The 16,480-nt window shown below is 57.8% G+C and overlaps 1 protein-coding gene across 1 annotated transcript in view; it reads left to right on the plus strand.

Moving 5' to 3' along the window:
* LOC114099883 (actin, larval muscle-type-like) overlaps positions 1 to 14,995 on the plus strand; it is a 37,289-nt gene extending 22,294 nt beyond the window's left edge. The window contains exons 9-13 of the mRNA XM_071616905.1: positions 2,442 to 2,526; positions 5,643 to 5,804; positions 9,490 to 9,678; positions 10,992 to 11,173; positions 14,659 to 14,995. Of these exons, the coding sequence (XP_071473006.1) occupies positions 2,442 to 2,526; positions 5,643 to 5,804; positions 9,490 to 9,678; positions 10,992 to 11,173; positions 14,659 to 14,802 (762 nt within the window). The 3' untranslated portion in view covers positions 14,803 to 14,995. The remainder of the gene's footprint in view (positions 1 to 2,441; positions 2,527 to 5,642; positions 5,805 to 9,489; positions 9,679 to 10,991; positions 11,174 to 14,658) is intronic.
* Positions 14,996 to 16,480: the final 1,485 nt, after the last annotated feature.

The following is a 16,480-nucleotide window of genomic DNA, read 5'->3' on the forward strand; positions in this document are numbered from 1 at the left end:
AGGGAGCCAAAGGTTGCTCACTGGGCCATGCTGAGACAGTTAGGAAGGGACACCAAGACGGGTGTGTGTCTCAGAGAAGGCGCTTCGTCCCTGAGCAGCGTACCCTGTTAGTGACTGGGGGTCATGGCCACCCCTTGCCCCTAGAGAGTCCTGTGTACAGAACAAGAGAGGCCCTGCCCAGGAACCCGTGGTCAGAGGGGAGGCTCCTAGGAGGGGCAGGGGCTCCAGCACGCACCCCTCCCCCGTATCCCCAATCTCTTTCTGGTGCCCCTAAGAGCTGCCCAAGAAAAGACCCCAGACCTCAGCCCGGGGCAGAGGGCGGCGGGAAAGGAGAGGTCTCTGCAGGCCAAGGGGCAGCAGCCACCCTGCAGCCACCCTCCCAGCCGAGCTCCCTCCCTGCCAATGTCCCTCGTCCAGCTGCCACCCGTGTGGCCCCTGCAGGGGCCTGGAATGGGCGGGGACGTGCAGGGCTGGTGCTCCTTCTGCGGTGCCCCTGTGGGATCCGGAAAGCCATGTTCCTGAAGAGAAGCCAGTGGCCGCACAGGGAGCCCGGCCCCGAGTCCCCTGGTCCTGGCCTGGCTCTGCCGCACACCTGACCTCAGGCAGGTCAGTGGTCCTGGCTCTGCCTCAGTGTCCTCATCTGGAGGATAGTAAAGGACCCCTGGGGTCACTGTGAGGACAGAATGAGCTGGTACCTCAAAGCCCTGTAGCTCTCCAGCCTTCGGCAAACCCGGCCCCACGGTTCCCAGGCCTGTTTCCCCCCCTGGGCCACAGGAGTTAGACTGCAGGGGCCCTGAAGACCCCGCAGCTCATGACCCTCAGGCTCCATGACCTTGGGCTCCACGACCTTCAGGCTTGGCGCAGGTGGGCAGGACGGGGCAGTTTTGGGAACCAGCGCTCTGGTTTGAGCCCTCCCTGTGAGAATCGCGCCCTCCAGACACACGCTGTGACTCCTTTGGAGGGGTCTGCGGTTGGACTCCTGTGAGAGTGGCCGCGATGAGCCCGCCTGGGCCAGGCCGCGTGAGCACAGGGTTTCCCTCGGGTGGATTCCCTCCTACCTCAATGCTGCTGCTGCCCGTGTGGTTGGAACTGGACGGTCCCCAAAAGCTCATGTGTCCCCAGGGCATCTGTGTTCAGAGTCGGGGGAAGGGATTGGCCGGAGGGGGCTCCGACCTCATCACCTCCTGGCGGTCGTCCCTGGATGGAGTGGACTACTGAAGGGGAGGAACTGTGGGCCTGCGGGGCGAGGGTGGAGAGAGCAGGTCACTGGGCTGTGTCCTTGGGGAATGTATCCTGTCTCTGGCTGCCCAGAGCTGCCAGCTTCCCCCACACGCCCTTCCCCAAGATGTTCCAGAGCAACGGAGTCAGCAGGCCACGGCCTGAACAAAGGGACAGGTCGCGTCAGGTAGTTTGGCGACAGTGATGGAAAACTGCCCGGAAGGCTCCAGGCTCTGCGCTGTCAGCCCCTCACCGTGACCCGCGCGGCAGGCGGCTCTAACGCGTTGCCTTGACCCAGTTTGGAGGCCCCGCCTGAGGCCAGTCAGTCCCCCTTCTGGGTGGGTGGTTAAGTCCACACCCTACCGCTGCCCTCGTTTGGATGTCACGTGCAGAGCCAGTATGCACCTGCTCTAATTGACCTGGGCCAGCTGCAGGGCACCTGAGGACAGCCTCCATGTGCAGAATGGCTGGGAGAGACCCCGGGACCCAGCGCAGAGGAGCCCGGAGCCCACGTGCAGATCCAGCTCAGAGTCACTGTCCTTGGACACGAGTCCTGCTGTGGCCCTGTCTAGAAGGCTTCTCTTGCTCAGAGTATCGGTGACAGAGGTGCCTTTCATCCACCCCAGTGGCACTGCACAAGGGTCTTCAAAGCCCTCCGAGCACAGCACGGCCTCCCTGCAGGTGAAGCTCACGGCCACCATCTCGGGTGCAGGGCCCAGCAAGCAGCCGCCTGCGCTCAGCCTCGGGGCCACCTGCTCACCTGCCTTCTGTCTTCTGGGGCCAGGGGCTGCCACGTACCTATGTGGGAAGAGCCAGTTGGTCTCGCCTGGGCACTCCTGCCCTGGCTCCCCGGGGACGCCTGGGCCATGTTTCTGGAACACACCACGTCTGCTCCAGCGAGGCACCCGGCCCGTGTCCAGTCCCCTCAGAGGAACTGAACCTCCCCACGTCCCAGCTGCAGAAGGGAGGGCGTGTCCAGTGAAGAGAGCTGCTCCAAGGAGCCTCTGGGGCCGCAGGGGCTGTGGGAGTCCTCCCTGCCCTCAGAGGGGCCTGCTGTCACAGGAGGAGCCCTGAGGGCGTTCCGCGGGGGGTGGGGGTGGGGGGCTCGCAGGGCTGGGGAGGGGCGCGCCTTGAGCCCCTCTGCCCCTGTGGGCTGCGCAGCCGTGGAGCCTGCACTCTGCCCGTGTGGGGCCTGGCTGCCAGCGTGGTTGCTGTCCCCCTAGATCCTGTTTGAGACCTTCGGCGTCCCCGCCCTCTACATAGGCAACCAAGGTGTCCTGTCTCTGTACTCTTCCGGCCAAACCTCGGGTGAGTGGCCCTGTGGGAGCCCCTCCCCCAGCCCACAGTCCCATCCCAGCACACACTCCTCCCTGGCACCTAAGGGAGGGGACCACACAGTGCGCACCCCCGCCTTCCCACCCTCTGGTTAAGCAGGATGCACCCAGATTTTTAAAATCCGCTGGACTCACCCTTATCTTCAACAGCTTTATTGAGGTGTGATTGACACATAAGCCCGACGTGTTTCAGGGGCGCGCTTTGACAAGTTTGACGTATGGATCACCACGACCCACATAATGAACCTACCTCACCCCAACGGCTCCCTCCTGCCACCCTTCCCGCCTGTCCCCAGCTGACTCCCAGCCTGTCCCCACAGATGGGTTCATACGGAGTGCCGTCCGGTATGAACGGCATCAGAAGGCAAGGGCTCTGCCCTGTGTCCCTTTTCACTCTGAATTATCTGGAAATCCATTCCTTGGTATTGCTGTGGGTCGTTCCCTGGGGTGGGTCACCCTCATTCATTTGCCCATGAATGGGTTTGGGCAGGTTCCTGTTAGAGCTCTTGGAAGAAAGCATCCATGCACATGGTGTGGAGGTCTTTGCATGCATGAACGCTCTCCTTAGCTTGTGGTAAATATCCAGAGGGGGACTGGCTGGGCCACATTGTGGGCGTGTGTTTAACTTCTAGACACCTGCAAGCCAGCCACCGAGGCAGCCCCACCACTTAGTCCACAGCTGCCGGAGCTCTGGGCATGGAGTGGGAACGCAGTGGTGTGTCCCAGGGTTTCGATTCACACCCTGACCACGCTGCCACTGGACCACGCTTCCTGGGCGCCTCGCATGTCCCCTGGTGAAGCGCTCCACAGTCTTGGGTTCTCTGCACTCCTATGTATCCTGGACACAAGCCTCCTGCCAGACGTATATTTTGCACATACCTGACTCTGCCTTCCCTTCATTCTCGTCACAGTGTCTTTTGAAGGTTTCAATTTCCATAAAGTCCAATTTATTATTAGCTCTTGGTTTTGTGGGCCATGACTTTGGTATTGCATCTAAGAAATAGGGGCTGAACTGGGTTTAATGGCACATGCCTGTCATCCTAGTGACTCGGGAGGCTGAGGCAGGAGGACTGCAAGTTAGAGGCCAGACTCAGCAACTTAGCAAGGCCCTGCCTCATTATAAAAATAAAGAGGAAAAGAGGAACCAAACTCAAAGATTTTCTGCTAGAACTCTCAAAGATTTTAGTTCTACGCTAAGTCCTAGGGTCCATTTTGAATAAGGCATAAGGTATGAATGAAGCATGTGTGTGTGTGTGCGCGCACAGAGCTCCTGTTTTTTGGGGTGTCTGTGGAAGACACTGCCCTTTCTCTGCTGACTTACCCGGAGCGCTCTGAAAGCCAGTTTTCCGTGTGCTCGGAGCAGCTCTGGACCCCGTCTTCTCAGCTTTGGGTCCAGCTGTGGGATGCCACCGCATTGTCCTGAGAACAGCTCATTAGGAGTCTCCAAAGGAGGTGACATCAGTGCTACTGCTTCAGTCTCTTGTTTTTGAAAGGTTTTGATCATTTTAGGTCCTCTGCATTTCCATATAAATTTTAAAATTCGTTTGTAATTTTCTAAAACAAACAAAACCCGCCCACCACCCCTTCGGGTTCTGTGGTTTGGTTCTGCTCTTGCGGTGCTGGGGCTGGGGCTAGGCCTGTGCTTGCTGGGTGAGCGCTGGCCCTGAGCTCGCCCACCCCGGGGTCTGAGACTGGATCGGAGCCAGCTGCATAGTTAGCTCCAGGGTGACCATGGCATGCCTGCTAGGACCCTAGTTTCTCCCGGCAGTGTCCTGTGTTCGCAGAGGACAGGTCGGGGGTCTGGTCATATCTGTCTGTTTCTTACACTTGGGTGGTATTATAAATTATGTTTTATTTCAACTGTCATTATTCATTATTATTTATATAGAAATGCAATAGGCTTTTTGCTTTTGTGTTACAGGATCAAATCCAGGTCTCACACACGCTAGGCAAGCTCTGTCTCCCGAGCTACACCCCAGATCCCTATGATTGATTTTTGTACATTGACATTATATGCTGATATTTTAATTAAACCCACTTATTTAGATTTTGTAGGATTTATTATTTGGACCATCATCTTGTCTAGGTTTTACTCCATTCCATGATTTTGGAATTGGATGCTTTTAATTTTTATTGCTGGGTTGCATGAAGCCGTGGGGCAGAGGTCCTTGTCTTGCTCTTGATCTTAGAGGGAACCATTCAGTTTTGCAGCAGGAAGTGTTGTGATAGCTTTGGTTTCTCATCGGTGTCTTTATGCATTTGGTGGTGTCTTGTGTTCTCATCAGCGGCAGAGGCTGGGTTCTCTCTCCTCCTCAGTGGGGTGTTTCCTCGTTGGAGAGGTAGCACTGCACGGCCTTCCAGGCCAAACCCAACTGGTCATGATTGAGCCATTGTATGTGTCACCGATTCTGTTTGAATTTTGAGATCATGTCCACAGGTGACAATGGCCTAGTGTCCCAGCCCCCAAGACACTGTATTCTTGCCTGGCACTAGAAATATGAAGGCAGACCCTGTGCTCTTAGTTGCAAGAGTGGGAGGGAGACCCTCTCCCTGGTCCCCAGCGTGGCTGGAAGGGGAGGGACTCTCTGCTTGACCAGCTTCATTGAAACGTGCAGTCCGTGGCTGCAAGTTCGACAGGTGCCAGGAGTCAGTGGCCCGGATCCCGATCAGCTCTGGACAACCCCAGAAGCCACTGGGTCTCACAGAATGAGTCGTGCATTTCCACTGCCACTCACGTCCTTTTGGACCACCCCGCCCAGTGTGCCTTGCTGGCGGAAACGCAGCCTCCTCCACTGTGTCCAGCTCCCCCCACACACACCTGGGTGCTGCCCAGAGATGCTCGTGCCAGGGCACTCTCCTCCCCTCTGACCTCTGGACACCTGCTCTGACATTCCTCCCTCTAACAATCAGAAAACGAGGCAGGCTCCCCTTCTAAGCAGCCCCTCCCCAGGAGAGTGTGCTCCCCCAGGAAGAAGCCAGCTCCTGGGACCCTGTGCCTTCCCTCCGGACCTTTCCTCCTCTGCCTTCTCTTCCTGCAGACCTGGCAGTGGTAAGTGGCACATGATGATGCCAATGTGTTCTCTTACCCAGGAACAACCATCGAGTCTGGAGAAGGGATGACGTACTTTGTGCCCATCATTGATGGCTGTCCTTTGCTTCAGTCAACCACCCAGATGAACGTAGCCGGCCAAGACCTGACCATGTACCTTATGCAACTGTTGGCCCAAGAGGGGAACCTGCTGGTGAGCACAGGTAGGAAACCGCTATTCACAGCCAGGTAACGGGGTGTGATGTCTTTCCTGGTCTACTCAACCTGCAGCCCTCAGTCGTAAAGTTAAGGCAACAGGACCAGCCTCCCAGTTCTAACTCAACCCTCTCTATATGTAGGGACATTTCTTCCCTTGACAATGATGAGAAAGATGATGGTGATGATCATGGTAGGGTGATGATGGTGATGGTGATGATGTTGAGGGTGGTGGCAATAGTGATCATGTTGGTGATAGTGGTGATAATAGTGGTAATGGTAAGGATGGTGATGATGGTGGGGATGGTGGGGATGGTGAGAATTGTGATGATGGTGGGGATGGTGAGGATGGTGGGGATGATGGGGGTGGGGATGATGGGGATGGTGAGGATGGTGGGGATGGTGGGGATGGTGATGATGGTGATGATGGTGGGGATGGTGGGGATGGTGAGGATGGTGGGGATGGTGGGGATGGTGAGGATGGTGGGGATGGTGGAGATGGTGAGGATGGTGGGGATGGTGGAGATGGTGGGGATGGTGGAGATGGTGAAGATGGTGATGATGGTGGGGATGGTGGGGATGGTGAGGATGGTGGGGATGGTGGGGATGGTGGGGATGGTGAGGATGGTGGGGATGGTGGAGATGGTGAGGATGGTGGGGATGGTGAGGATGGTGGGGATGGTGGAGATGGTGAAGATGGTGATGATGGTGGGGATGGTGATGCTGGTGATGATGGTGGGGATGGTGATGATGGTGGGGATTGTGAAGATGGTGGGGATGGTGGGGATGGTGATGATGGTGATGATGGTGGGGATGGTGATGATGGTGATGATGGTGGGGATGGTGATGATGGTGGGGATGGTGAGGATGGTGGGGATGGTGGGGATGGTGATGATGGTGGGGATGGTGAGGATGGTGGGGATGGTGGGGATGTTGGGGATGGTGATGATGGTGATGATGGTGGGGATGGTGATGATGGTGGGGATGGTGGGGATGGTGGGGATGGTGGGGATGGTGATGATGGTGATGATGGTGGGGATGGTGATGATGGTGGGGATGGTGGGGATGGTGGGGATGGTGAGGATGGTGGGGATGGTGGGGATGGTGGGGATGGTGATGATGGTGATGATGGTGGGGATGGTGATGATGGTGGGGATGGTGGGGATGGTGATGATGGTGGGGATGGTGGGGATGGTGGGGATGGTGAGGATGGTGGGGATGGTGGGGATGGTGATGATGGTGGGGATGGTGAGGATGGTGGGGATGGTGATGATGGTGGGGATGGTGGGGATGGTGGGGATGGTGGAGATGGTGGGGATGGTGGGGATGGTGGAGATGGTGGTGGGGCTGCTGCTGGTGACAGTGGTGAGGCTGATAATGGTGATGAAGGCTATAATGATGAAGGTGATGGTGATGATGACTGTTATGGTTTGGATGTGAGGTGTCCCCCCAAAGCTCAGTGTGAGACAATGCAGAAAGGTTCAGAGGAGGAATGATTGGCTTCCAAGAGTCTTAACCCAATCAGTGAATTCATCCCCTGATAGGGACTTCCTGGGTGGTGACTGAAGTGGTGGGTGGGGCAGGAGGAGCGGGGAATTGGGGTGTGTGTGGCTTTGGGGTATATATTTGTATCTGGCAAGTGAAGTCTCTCTCTGCATCTGACCATCCTGTGAGCTGCTTCCCTCTGCCACCTTCTTCTGCCATGATGTTCTGCCTCCCCTGACCCTGAGGAATGGAGCTGGCCTTCTATGGATTGAGACCTCTGAAACTATGATCCCTCAAGTAAACTTTTCCCCCTCCACAGTTGTTTTGCTCAGGTCTTCTAGTCACAGCATGGAAAAATTGACAAAACAATGACAGTGATGGCAATGAAGTTAATGATGATGGTGGTGGTGGTGGTGACAGTGGTGCTGCTGCTGATGGTGATGGTGAAGGTGATGGTGGTGGTGATGGTGAAGGTGATGGTGGTGGTGGTGGTGGTGGTGGTGGTGATAGCAATGGTGATGGTGATGGTGATGGTGATGGTGGTGGTGATGGTGGTGGTGGTGGTGGTGGTCATGGTGAAAGTGATAGTGAAGGTGATGGTGGTGGTGATGGTGAAGGTTATGGGAGTGGTGATGGTGGTGGTGGTGATGGTGATGCTGAAGGTGATGGTGGTGGTGATGCTGAAGGTGATGGTGGTGGTGGTGGTGGTGGTGGTGGTGGTGATAGCAATGGTGATGGCGATGGTGATGCTGATGGTGATGGTGGTGGTGATGGTGGTGGTGGTGGTGGTGGTCATGGTGAAAGTGATAGTGAAGGTGATGGTGGTGGTGATGGTGAAGGTGATGGTGGTGGTGGTGGTGGTGGTGGTGATGGTGGTGGTGGTGGTGGTGGTCATGGTGAAAGTGATAGTGAAGGTGATGGTGGTGGTGAAGGTGATGGTGAAGGTTATGGGAGTGGTGATGGTGTTGGTGGTGATGGTGGTGGTGGTAGTGATGGTGATGACAATGGTGATGGTGAAGGTGATGGTGGTGGTGATGACAATGGTGGTGGTGATGGTGATGGTGATTCTGTGCAGGGCATTGGGCCAAGTTAGCACTCCACCCATGTTCTATCTGTTTCTTGCCACAACCCTATGAGGGAGAAAAGTTATTTCTATTGCAAGACAAAGAGGCAGAGGAAGAATGGGGTCTTTGGCCAGTACCCCATAAGTAGTGAGGGTATTGGCTCTCGGGATATGAATCTAAGGACTTCAGACAGACAGTGCCCGTCCCTCTTTTTGGCTATGTTCCTAGCCTGAAAAAAACTGTATAACAGCCATTTCCAGCAAGCCGGCAGTCCTGCACCGGCCTTTCTGGTCTTCCCGGCCAGAAGTCCATGGCAAATGCCAAGCAAAGCAGGGAGCCCTGAAGGATGGCACCCATCAAGAGGGACATGAGAAGGGCTGGGCTTGGCCAAGTCAGCATGTTATTGACAGATCACATTTAGCAAGATTTTTATGTGCATTATTTCCATTTGTCCTTAATATAATCCTGAAAGTGACCATTAATTTTATTCATTCATTTAGAAGAAAAGGCAGGCTTAGGGAATAATGGATTTGCTGAAATCTAGGCATTTGGAAAAATGGCAGAGTTGGGATTTGAACTCAGATCTGTTTCACTAAAGCTTGAACCACATGAAGAAGGGAAAGGCATCAGGAGAAGTAGGAGGACAGAACAGATTTGGGCAGGAGCAGTTTGGATGGTGGGATCTGGAAGTCACTGGGCTGCAGAGCAGGTGGGATTTCCAGGCAGCACTGCGGGGACACCTGATTGCACCTCAGAAGTTTAGCTTGGTTTAACATTTGTTGCCAGCTGCCTGGAAAAGGGTGGGCATCGCCTTCCAGGAGTGTCCAGATGAGGGGCCCCTGGGCTGTGCGTGGTCCTCCAGAGCAGCTTGCAGAACCTCCTACTGCAGTAAATAATCAATGTGGTTTGATTTTCTAGTCCTCGAAGCACACCACACATGGCAGGGTCTCAACCTACAAAATGCTGACATCTTGCAACCCCTCCCTCTCAGGGCAGGCCCAGGGCCTTGCAACATGGACAAGAGGTCCTGCTGTCCAGGCTGCACATGGAGGGCAGCTGGCAGGGCCTCTCCTCCTCACGGCAGGGGCTCTGTGAGCTGCTTTCTTGCCTCCTCTAGCTGGGGCTTTTCCTTTGTGTCCTGTAGGGGATCCAGAGTTCGTCAGGGACATAAAAGAGAAGTGCTGCTATGTGGCCTTGGACTTCAACAAGGAGAAGTCCAAAGATAACCTGCTGTCCTGCCAAAACAAATTCCTGCTTCCTGATGGCCAGGAGATCACCCTCAGGCAGGGGCATTTCCTCTGCCCCGAGGTGCTCTTCCAGCCCAGCCTCATCGGTGAGTCTGCAGGGAAGGCAGCAGGACAGGCCCTGGGGCCCTGGGAAAGAAGGTGCTGGGCCCAGGAGGAGGTCTTGTTTGAGGGGCAGACAGGCTCCTCTGGTATTAGCTGTCTCTCGCCAGGTGCCCGCTGTGTGCCCTTGGCCTTGAGGACACTTGGAGATGGGGGCCTTTTCTCTGCCCCCATCTCCAGTCCACGTGCCTTACAGAGGAGGAAACTCACCCCAGGAGTCTTGAATCATTTGCCAAGAGTGGTGCGTGACTCCACTGGGCTGCAGGTCTTCCCGGGTGCATTATATTTTTAAAACCCCACCTACTTACAAAATAATTTGCATACAAAAATGCAGATAATTGAGGCAGAAAGGTGAAACCCGTAGATTTGGAGGGAATTGGAAAGATCTGGCTGACCAGGAGGTTTGAGATGAGCCTCCAGCTGAGTGACCTCGGCAGGCAGGCAGCATTGGCCAGGGCAAGAGGCGGGTGACGGAGTCACAGGAAAGGGGAGACGAGTTTGCCGGGGAGTCCTGGGAAACAAGTGCTCCGTGGAATCCCCTTCTTGGAATGACTGTGACATTTGTGGGGGATGCAGAGGTGTAAAACCTGGGCTCTTTCCCAGGACTTTTCCAGAGGTCCTGGGTAGGTTAGGGGGTTTGGCAGTTGCCCAGCGTGCCTGGAAGCTCCTAGTCTTAAAACCACACACACACCCCCTGGAATATCGTGAGGACAGACCAGTCACTGGAGCCCTTCTGCCACTGCATCCAAGTCCTCTTCAGGGTCTGGGTGGACCCTAGACCAGGGTTCAGGGCCGGCAGAGCCTCCTGCCAGGCAGGCTGAGCCGCCCCTGTGAGTAGCTCCTCACCCTTGGCCAAGGCACCCAATGTAAGGAAGGACAGAGGCTCAGAGGCGCATGGCGTCTGAGAGATGGCCACACACCAGTGCCCCTGTCATTCTGTGGGCTCAAGAGTGTTGCTCAGAATTCTTGTCCACAGGCTCCGAGCAGGACGCTGCCCCTGCGGAGCCTTTCAGAACATAGTCATACGGGGCATGAGAGACTGACAGCTGTCGGCACCCCTGGAGGATGCACTGTTCCGGGGGCCGGCAGAGTCAGTCCTATGGGGTTGTTGGCAGGCTCCCTTCACTACCTTGTGGATGCTCACCTGGCCATACCTGGGGTCATCGAAGTCCCCTGCTGCACCGGGGGAGGGGGCTATGGGAGCCCTGCAGGGCCTGACGCCCATTCCATCAGCCGCAAGGGAGGGCTGGGTACGGGGCAGGCCTCCAGCCCCCAGGGCTTCTCTCTCCCCTCCTGGCAGAGAGGAACAGCCTGGGCATGCCCATGACCGTCTTCCGCTGCATCTCCTCCTGTCACCCCCGCCAGTGGAAGACCCTCTTTCACCACATAATCCTGTCTGGAGGGACCGGCTCCTGCTCGGGGCTACGGTCACGACTGCAGAGAGAAATAGCCAACCTGGTTTGCCCAGCGCACGACATCCAGGTGAGGGTCCCAAGCCACCTGGGTTCATGCCACAGACATTTCTAGAGTGCCCCATGGGAGCCAGGTGTGGGTCCTGGCATTGGGGGACGCATCCACAGACTAACGCGACCCAGATCCTTGAGCTTCCGTTGCAGGGGTGGAAGCAGGAACAGGCAGGCACCGTGAGGGCGAGGGACGGTGTGGCCAAGGGGCAGGGGAGGCAGGAAGCGGAGCCAGGGCACTGCAGGCACAGCTGGTGAAGGCCCTGGAGAGGCGAGGGGCAGCCCAGGCCAGAGGCTGCTTCCCAAGGAGGGCAGGGAGGTGCTGGGCTAGTGAGCAGGGCAGAGAGGGCCAGGCCTTCACCCGAGAGGACCTGAGACCACCACGACTGGGCAGAGGAATACCATCCAGCCCGAGCAGAGGGTGGCCCAGGCTCCTGGGCAAGAGCGGGCTGTCCTCAGGTGTGGGGTGGACTGTCCTCAGGTGTGGGGTGGACTGTCCTCAGGTGTGGACTGTCCTCAGGTGTGGGGTGGACTGTCCTCCGGCCCACCGCAGCCAGTCCCTTTGGTTGAAATGCAGTCCTTTCTCGCCCCTGGGGACCCTCGTGGTGAGCTGCCCTCTCTGGTGGCTCTTGCTTGGCTCCGGGGCCAGCCGCGTGATGCCCTCCTCACCTGGCTCTGGGTCCTTCCGTCTTCCCTGCTGTCTGGAGCTGGCTACAAGCTCCGTGGGCCAGGTCGTCGTGGCTCAGGCGTGGCCTTGCGCGGTCAGCTCTCAGAGACACCTCTCTGCCCGTCTGCCACCCTTCAAGACTGCCCTGTGTCCTCCCTGGGGTGGGGACCTCTGCATGCTAACTGGGCGGGAGAGTGAGCAGTGAGCTCAGAATCTCCCTCCCTCTCTACCCCTCGGCCACCAGAAGACACTGAGGCCACCTCCTCGCAGGGCCCACGGGCAGGCGGTGTGGACTCGCCCTGCGCCCTCAGCTCCCCAGTCTTCTCTGGAGGCCTCTCCGCTCCTGGGCTCTTGGATTGGGCTGCAGGCAGGACCCTCCAGAGAGAACCTTGTGGCCCGTGTCCTCGGTGCGCCTTGCACTGCCCGCGGAGGTCACCTGCCCCTGCCCTCCGTCCCTCTTTAGTGTGTCACCCAGTCATGGGCCAGGTTGCCGTGGGAAAGTCAACGAGGCGGTGGCCCTTGTTCCCCAGCCAGGAGTGACAAACATGAGCCCTGCTTCCCACCTGCCACCCTCAGCCTCTCACTGCCTGCGTGTCACAGGCCACCAAATTCACAGAACACTGAGGTGCTGTCCCTCGCCTTCTTCCTAAGACCCAGGCGCCCTATGAAGCACCACAAGGGGCGCCACAATGCTCTTCAGGGAGCCCGACAGAGCCTGCTGCCCCTGCAGTCTTCCCTGCGTCACCCGGCGACGTGGAAGGCTGCGTGTGGCAGAGGAAGCTGGTCCCTGCCACCTAACTTCCTGAGCCTGCAGCCCTCGGGCCCTCTGACATGAAGTTGCAGACTTTTTCGTCCTAGTGGACGATGCCCTCCCCCGACTCCATGTCCCCAACTCTGTCAAGAATCGTGTTCCTGACACCCCTCCTTCCTGCCCTCCAGAGCCTTGCCCAAGATGAACTTTCACAAAATCAAAGAGGAAGGCTACCAAAGCCCGGAGGGCACACCAGTCGGCTGAGCGCCATCAGTGTCTTGGCCACAATTGCAAAGGGGATCTGTGGGGCCATCTCTGTGCAGCACAGTGTGGCTGGGCTGCCCTGCACCAGCCCTTCCGTCCTCCCCAGAAGATCCTCATGTGCTCCCCATCGCCCACCCCAAACCCTCTCCACGGAGCTGGGAGGCGTGTCTCTCGTCTGCCTGGTCTCTCTCCTTTGACCCGTGCCTGGACGGGTAGGAGGCAGATGGCCTGGAGCCACAGGAAGGTGCTCACCTGAAGAAGAGCGAGCCCCCGTCCCACGCCTGCTCACCAGCCTGGGAGAAGAGCCGGCTCCAGTGGGGCCAGCTTCTCGACAGCCGGCGAGCCCTGACGTGACGTGGTCACACGGGGAGTGTCCACTCTGTGGTGGTGTGAAAGCCATCCGTGTGGGTCGACTGGAATTAGGAACTTTGACCTTTTCCCAGGCAGCAGTGGGTGGCTGGGCCCTCACTCCTGCTCAGCCCCGCCATGGCGGCAGCAAGGCTCGCACCCTGGCCGGCTCTGGAGGTGGAGCTGGGATGTTCTGCAGGCAGGGCTCCATGCGGCTCCCTCTCCAAGGCCTTCCTGCTGAGATGGGGGCCCCACCCACGTCCAGGAGTGGCTGAGTCCCTCTCCCAGCTCTCCTGAATGTTCTTAGCTGAACTTTTTTGCCATGATTATTATTTGGGGATACTCTTTCTTTCTCTTAGAATCATTTCTAAATGGGGGTTTGGGGGCCAGAAATATGGGCAAACTCTAAGGCCTCGTGGACGTGTTGACAGGCTGCCCGTGTCACACCCAGCGGTTTGGTTTCACACCCCTTTGCCAGCCTGAGAGATGGGGAAAGTCCTGTCCTTCTCTTTTAAAACATCTTCCCACAATTGCCTGTTCCAACCCGTGGCCACGTTTTCTATGGGTATTTGCTTTCTTCTTAGTGCACCCAGCACCCAGGTGTGTCTGCTCCTGAGTGTGTTTGGATAAGGTCAGATGGAGTAGGTGACTCAGCAGAGGCTCCGGGCGCCTGGCATGGGCCGTGCTCCCCACCTGAAGGGCTGACCTGGAACCCACGGCCCCTTCTCCCCTGACCCTCCCTCTCCCTCCCTCTTAAAATCACAGTGATACATCTCTTAACTGAAACCAGCCACGGGGTCCAAGCCGAGCACAGTTCTGTGGGTGACAGAGCCAGCAGGTGTCAGGATGGGGCCGAGAGCACAACTTGTCTCCCCCCACCACACCTGAATCCCCCCCCAGCTTCCCTGTGCACAGCCCCGAGGCTGGGACTCGGCCCTCCGATATCTCGGAATGACCGTCATGTGGCACGCTATGCCTGTGCACCTTACTGAAAGTCTGAGACCGGAGGATGAGAAGCCTGACCTCGACAGTGACTCTGACCTTCCTGAGCTGCAGTGGCCCCACCTGACAAGTGGGTGAGGAGGGTCCCCAGTGTGAGGAACCTGTGCTCTCCTAGAGCAGGAGCCAAGGAGGAGCACTTTGTGCAGTTCAGGGGAAGCAGGAGAAGAGGCCAGAGCCGCTGGGGAAGGTCTGCCCACCATGGGAGGGACCTCTCGGCTGCTGGTGAGGGTCGGCTGGGTCTGCCTGCCAGCGCCTGCTTGTTTCTCCCTAGGGTGCCCTGTGTCCCCCCGTGGCCTGAGGGCTGCGGTGCTGGAGGGAGGTTCCGGCCACTCAAGGGCACCAGCCCACAGAAAAGCTTACCTTCCAGGGGGCTCGACCCTGGAGCCTGACCTGTGGACGTCGCTGTCCCTGTAGAGCTGTAGCTGACTAGGCTTGTTCTCCTCCCCTCCCCCCCTGCTGCCCTACCTTCCAGGTGTACACCTCTCCATATGCCAAGTACGGGGCCTGGGTAGGTGGCTCCATCCTGTGCTCGCTGTCCACGTTCGAGGACATGTGGGTGACCAACAAAGAGTACGAAGACATGGGATCCTCTGTCGTCCGCAGAAGAAGCATCTGATACGTAACTATAAGGGGCCCCTCACCTGTGTCGTCCACCCAAGTCCAGGCCAAAGTGGGCCAGAGTGCAGAGCCCGCTCACACACAGGGTCCTTCCTCCCCTGGCTGCCAGTAAACAGGTCACCAAGGGACAGCGTGTCTCTTCCTGACCCCCTCCCTGCCTCCCAGCCGGGACAGCAGCACGTGCCCCCGACCTCAGCACCATAAACAGGTGGCCCTCAAGCCTGTGGCTGTGCCTTGGGGTGGCCAGGGCTCCTCCGGCACTGCCCACCCCGGGGGTGTACGGGCAGAGCAGGGCCTCTGCAGCGTATCCAGGCCCTCCGCGGGTGTCTTGGTCCATTTAGAAATAATGGAGGTTTATCTGGCTCCGTTCTGGAGGCCGGGCGTCCCGGAGTGTGGTACTGGGGTCTGGCGAGGGCTCGAGCTGCATCACCACACGGCAGAGGGATCACAGGGAGAGACAGGGCCCCGTCCTCTTGTAGAGTCATTAATGCCATCACGAGGTCCCACCCCAGGACCTCACTCGACGCTGTCCCCCTCCAAGGGCCCCTCTCCACATGCCATGCGGGGCTGCATTTCCAACAGGGGACTTAGGGGCACTCAGCCACTGGCCACACCTACACTCCCAGTGGGGCACTCCAGACAGAAGGATACCCAGCTCAGCTCCCGGGGCCCCCACCAGCACAAGAGGTGCCCCTGCCAGGCCCGGCCCACACAGGGACAGCACAGGAGCTCTGGTGGCGTGAAAGCGCAGTCACGACGGTGTCCAGGGCGCAGCGGGAGGGACGTCGGTCCTGGAGGAATCGGGTCCTGCGGTATTGCGGTGAGCAGTGTCTTGGAGCTGATTTCAGGGTAAGTGGACTGGGGCTGAGCAGGTAGCTGCTGGGTCCAGGGTATTTATTTATTTATTGGGTGCAGGGATTGAACTCAGGGGCATCCGACCACTGAGTCACACCCCCAGCCCTGTTTTGTATTTTATTTAGAGACAGGGTCTCACTGAGTTGCTTAGCGCCTCACTAAGTTGCTGAGGCTGGCTTTGAACTCGCGATCCTCCTGCCCCAGCCTCCCGAGCTGCTGGGATCACAGGTGTGCACCAGCTCTCCTGGCTTGGATCAAGGTCATTTAGGTGGAACGGGGAGCTTGAATCTGTAAGTAAATCTGGTAAGAAAGCCGGGCAGGAGCAGAGGGACACGGAGAGAAAGGAACCACGCACCTCGGAGGAGGAGCCGCCAAGGCCCAAAGCTGCGTCCACACAGGCTGCTGCTCAGCTGGGATGCTCGGTGACCTGAAGTCCCGCTGCCTGGCCCAATGACAGAATGGCCCACCTGACTGCGTCCACCGGGAGCCCAGGGAAACCTGCTCAGACCTCTAGATCCCCCTGCTTTGGCCGTGAGCTTCTGGTCGGCTGCACAAGCCACTGGTTCGAGGGCCTTTTGCTGCAGACGACCTCTGACCCCGTGACCATGGTAACTGTGGAGGTTACTTTCCAGGGACCTAAAGGTCGTTTCTGTTGCAACCACTGACTCTTCACTAAGGCCTGCACAGGTGTCCCAGGTGACCTGGCCTTGGGGGACTAGAACTCCCCCTCTGGTCACACGGCCTCCACCGCTGTCTGAACACAGGAAGATGGATTACTCCTGTGCAGAACGCTGACTGACTCCAGTCACTGCCCACTCCTA

The sequence above is a fragment of the Marmota flaviventris genome, chromosome 9 (genome assembly GCF_047511675.1).
Source record: "Marmota flaviventris isolate mMarFla1 chromosome 9, mMarFla1.hap1, whole genome shotgun sequence".
NCBI classification, from domain to species: domain Eukaryota; kingdom Metazoa; phylum Chordata; class Mammalia; order Rodentia; family Sciuridae; genus Marmota; species Marmota flaviventris.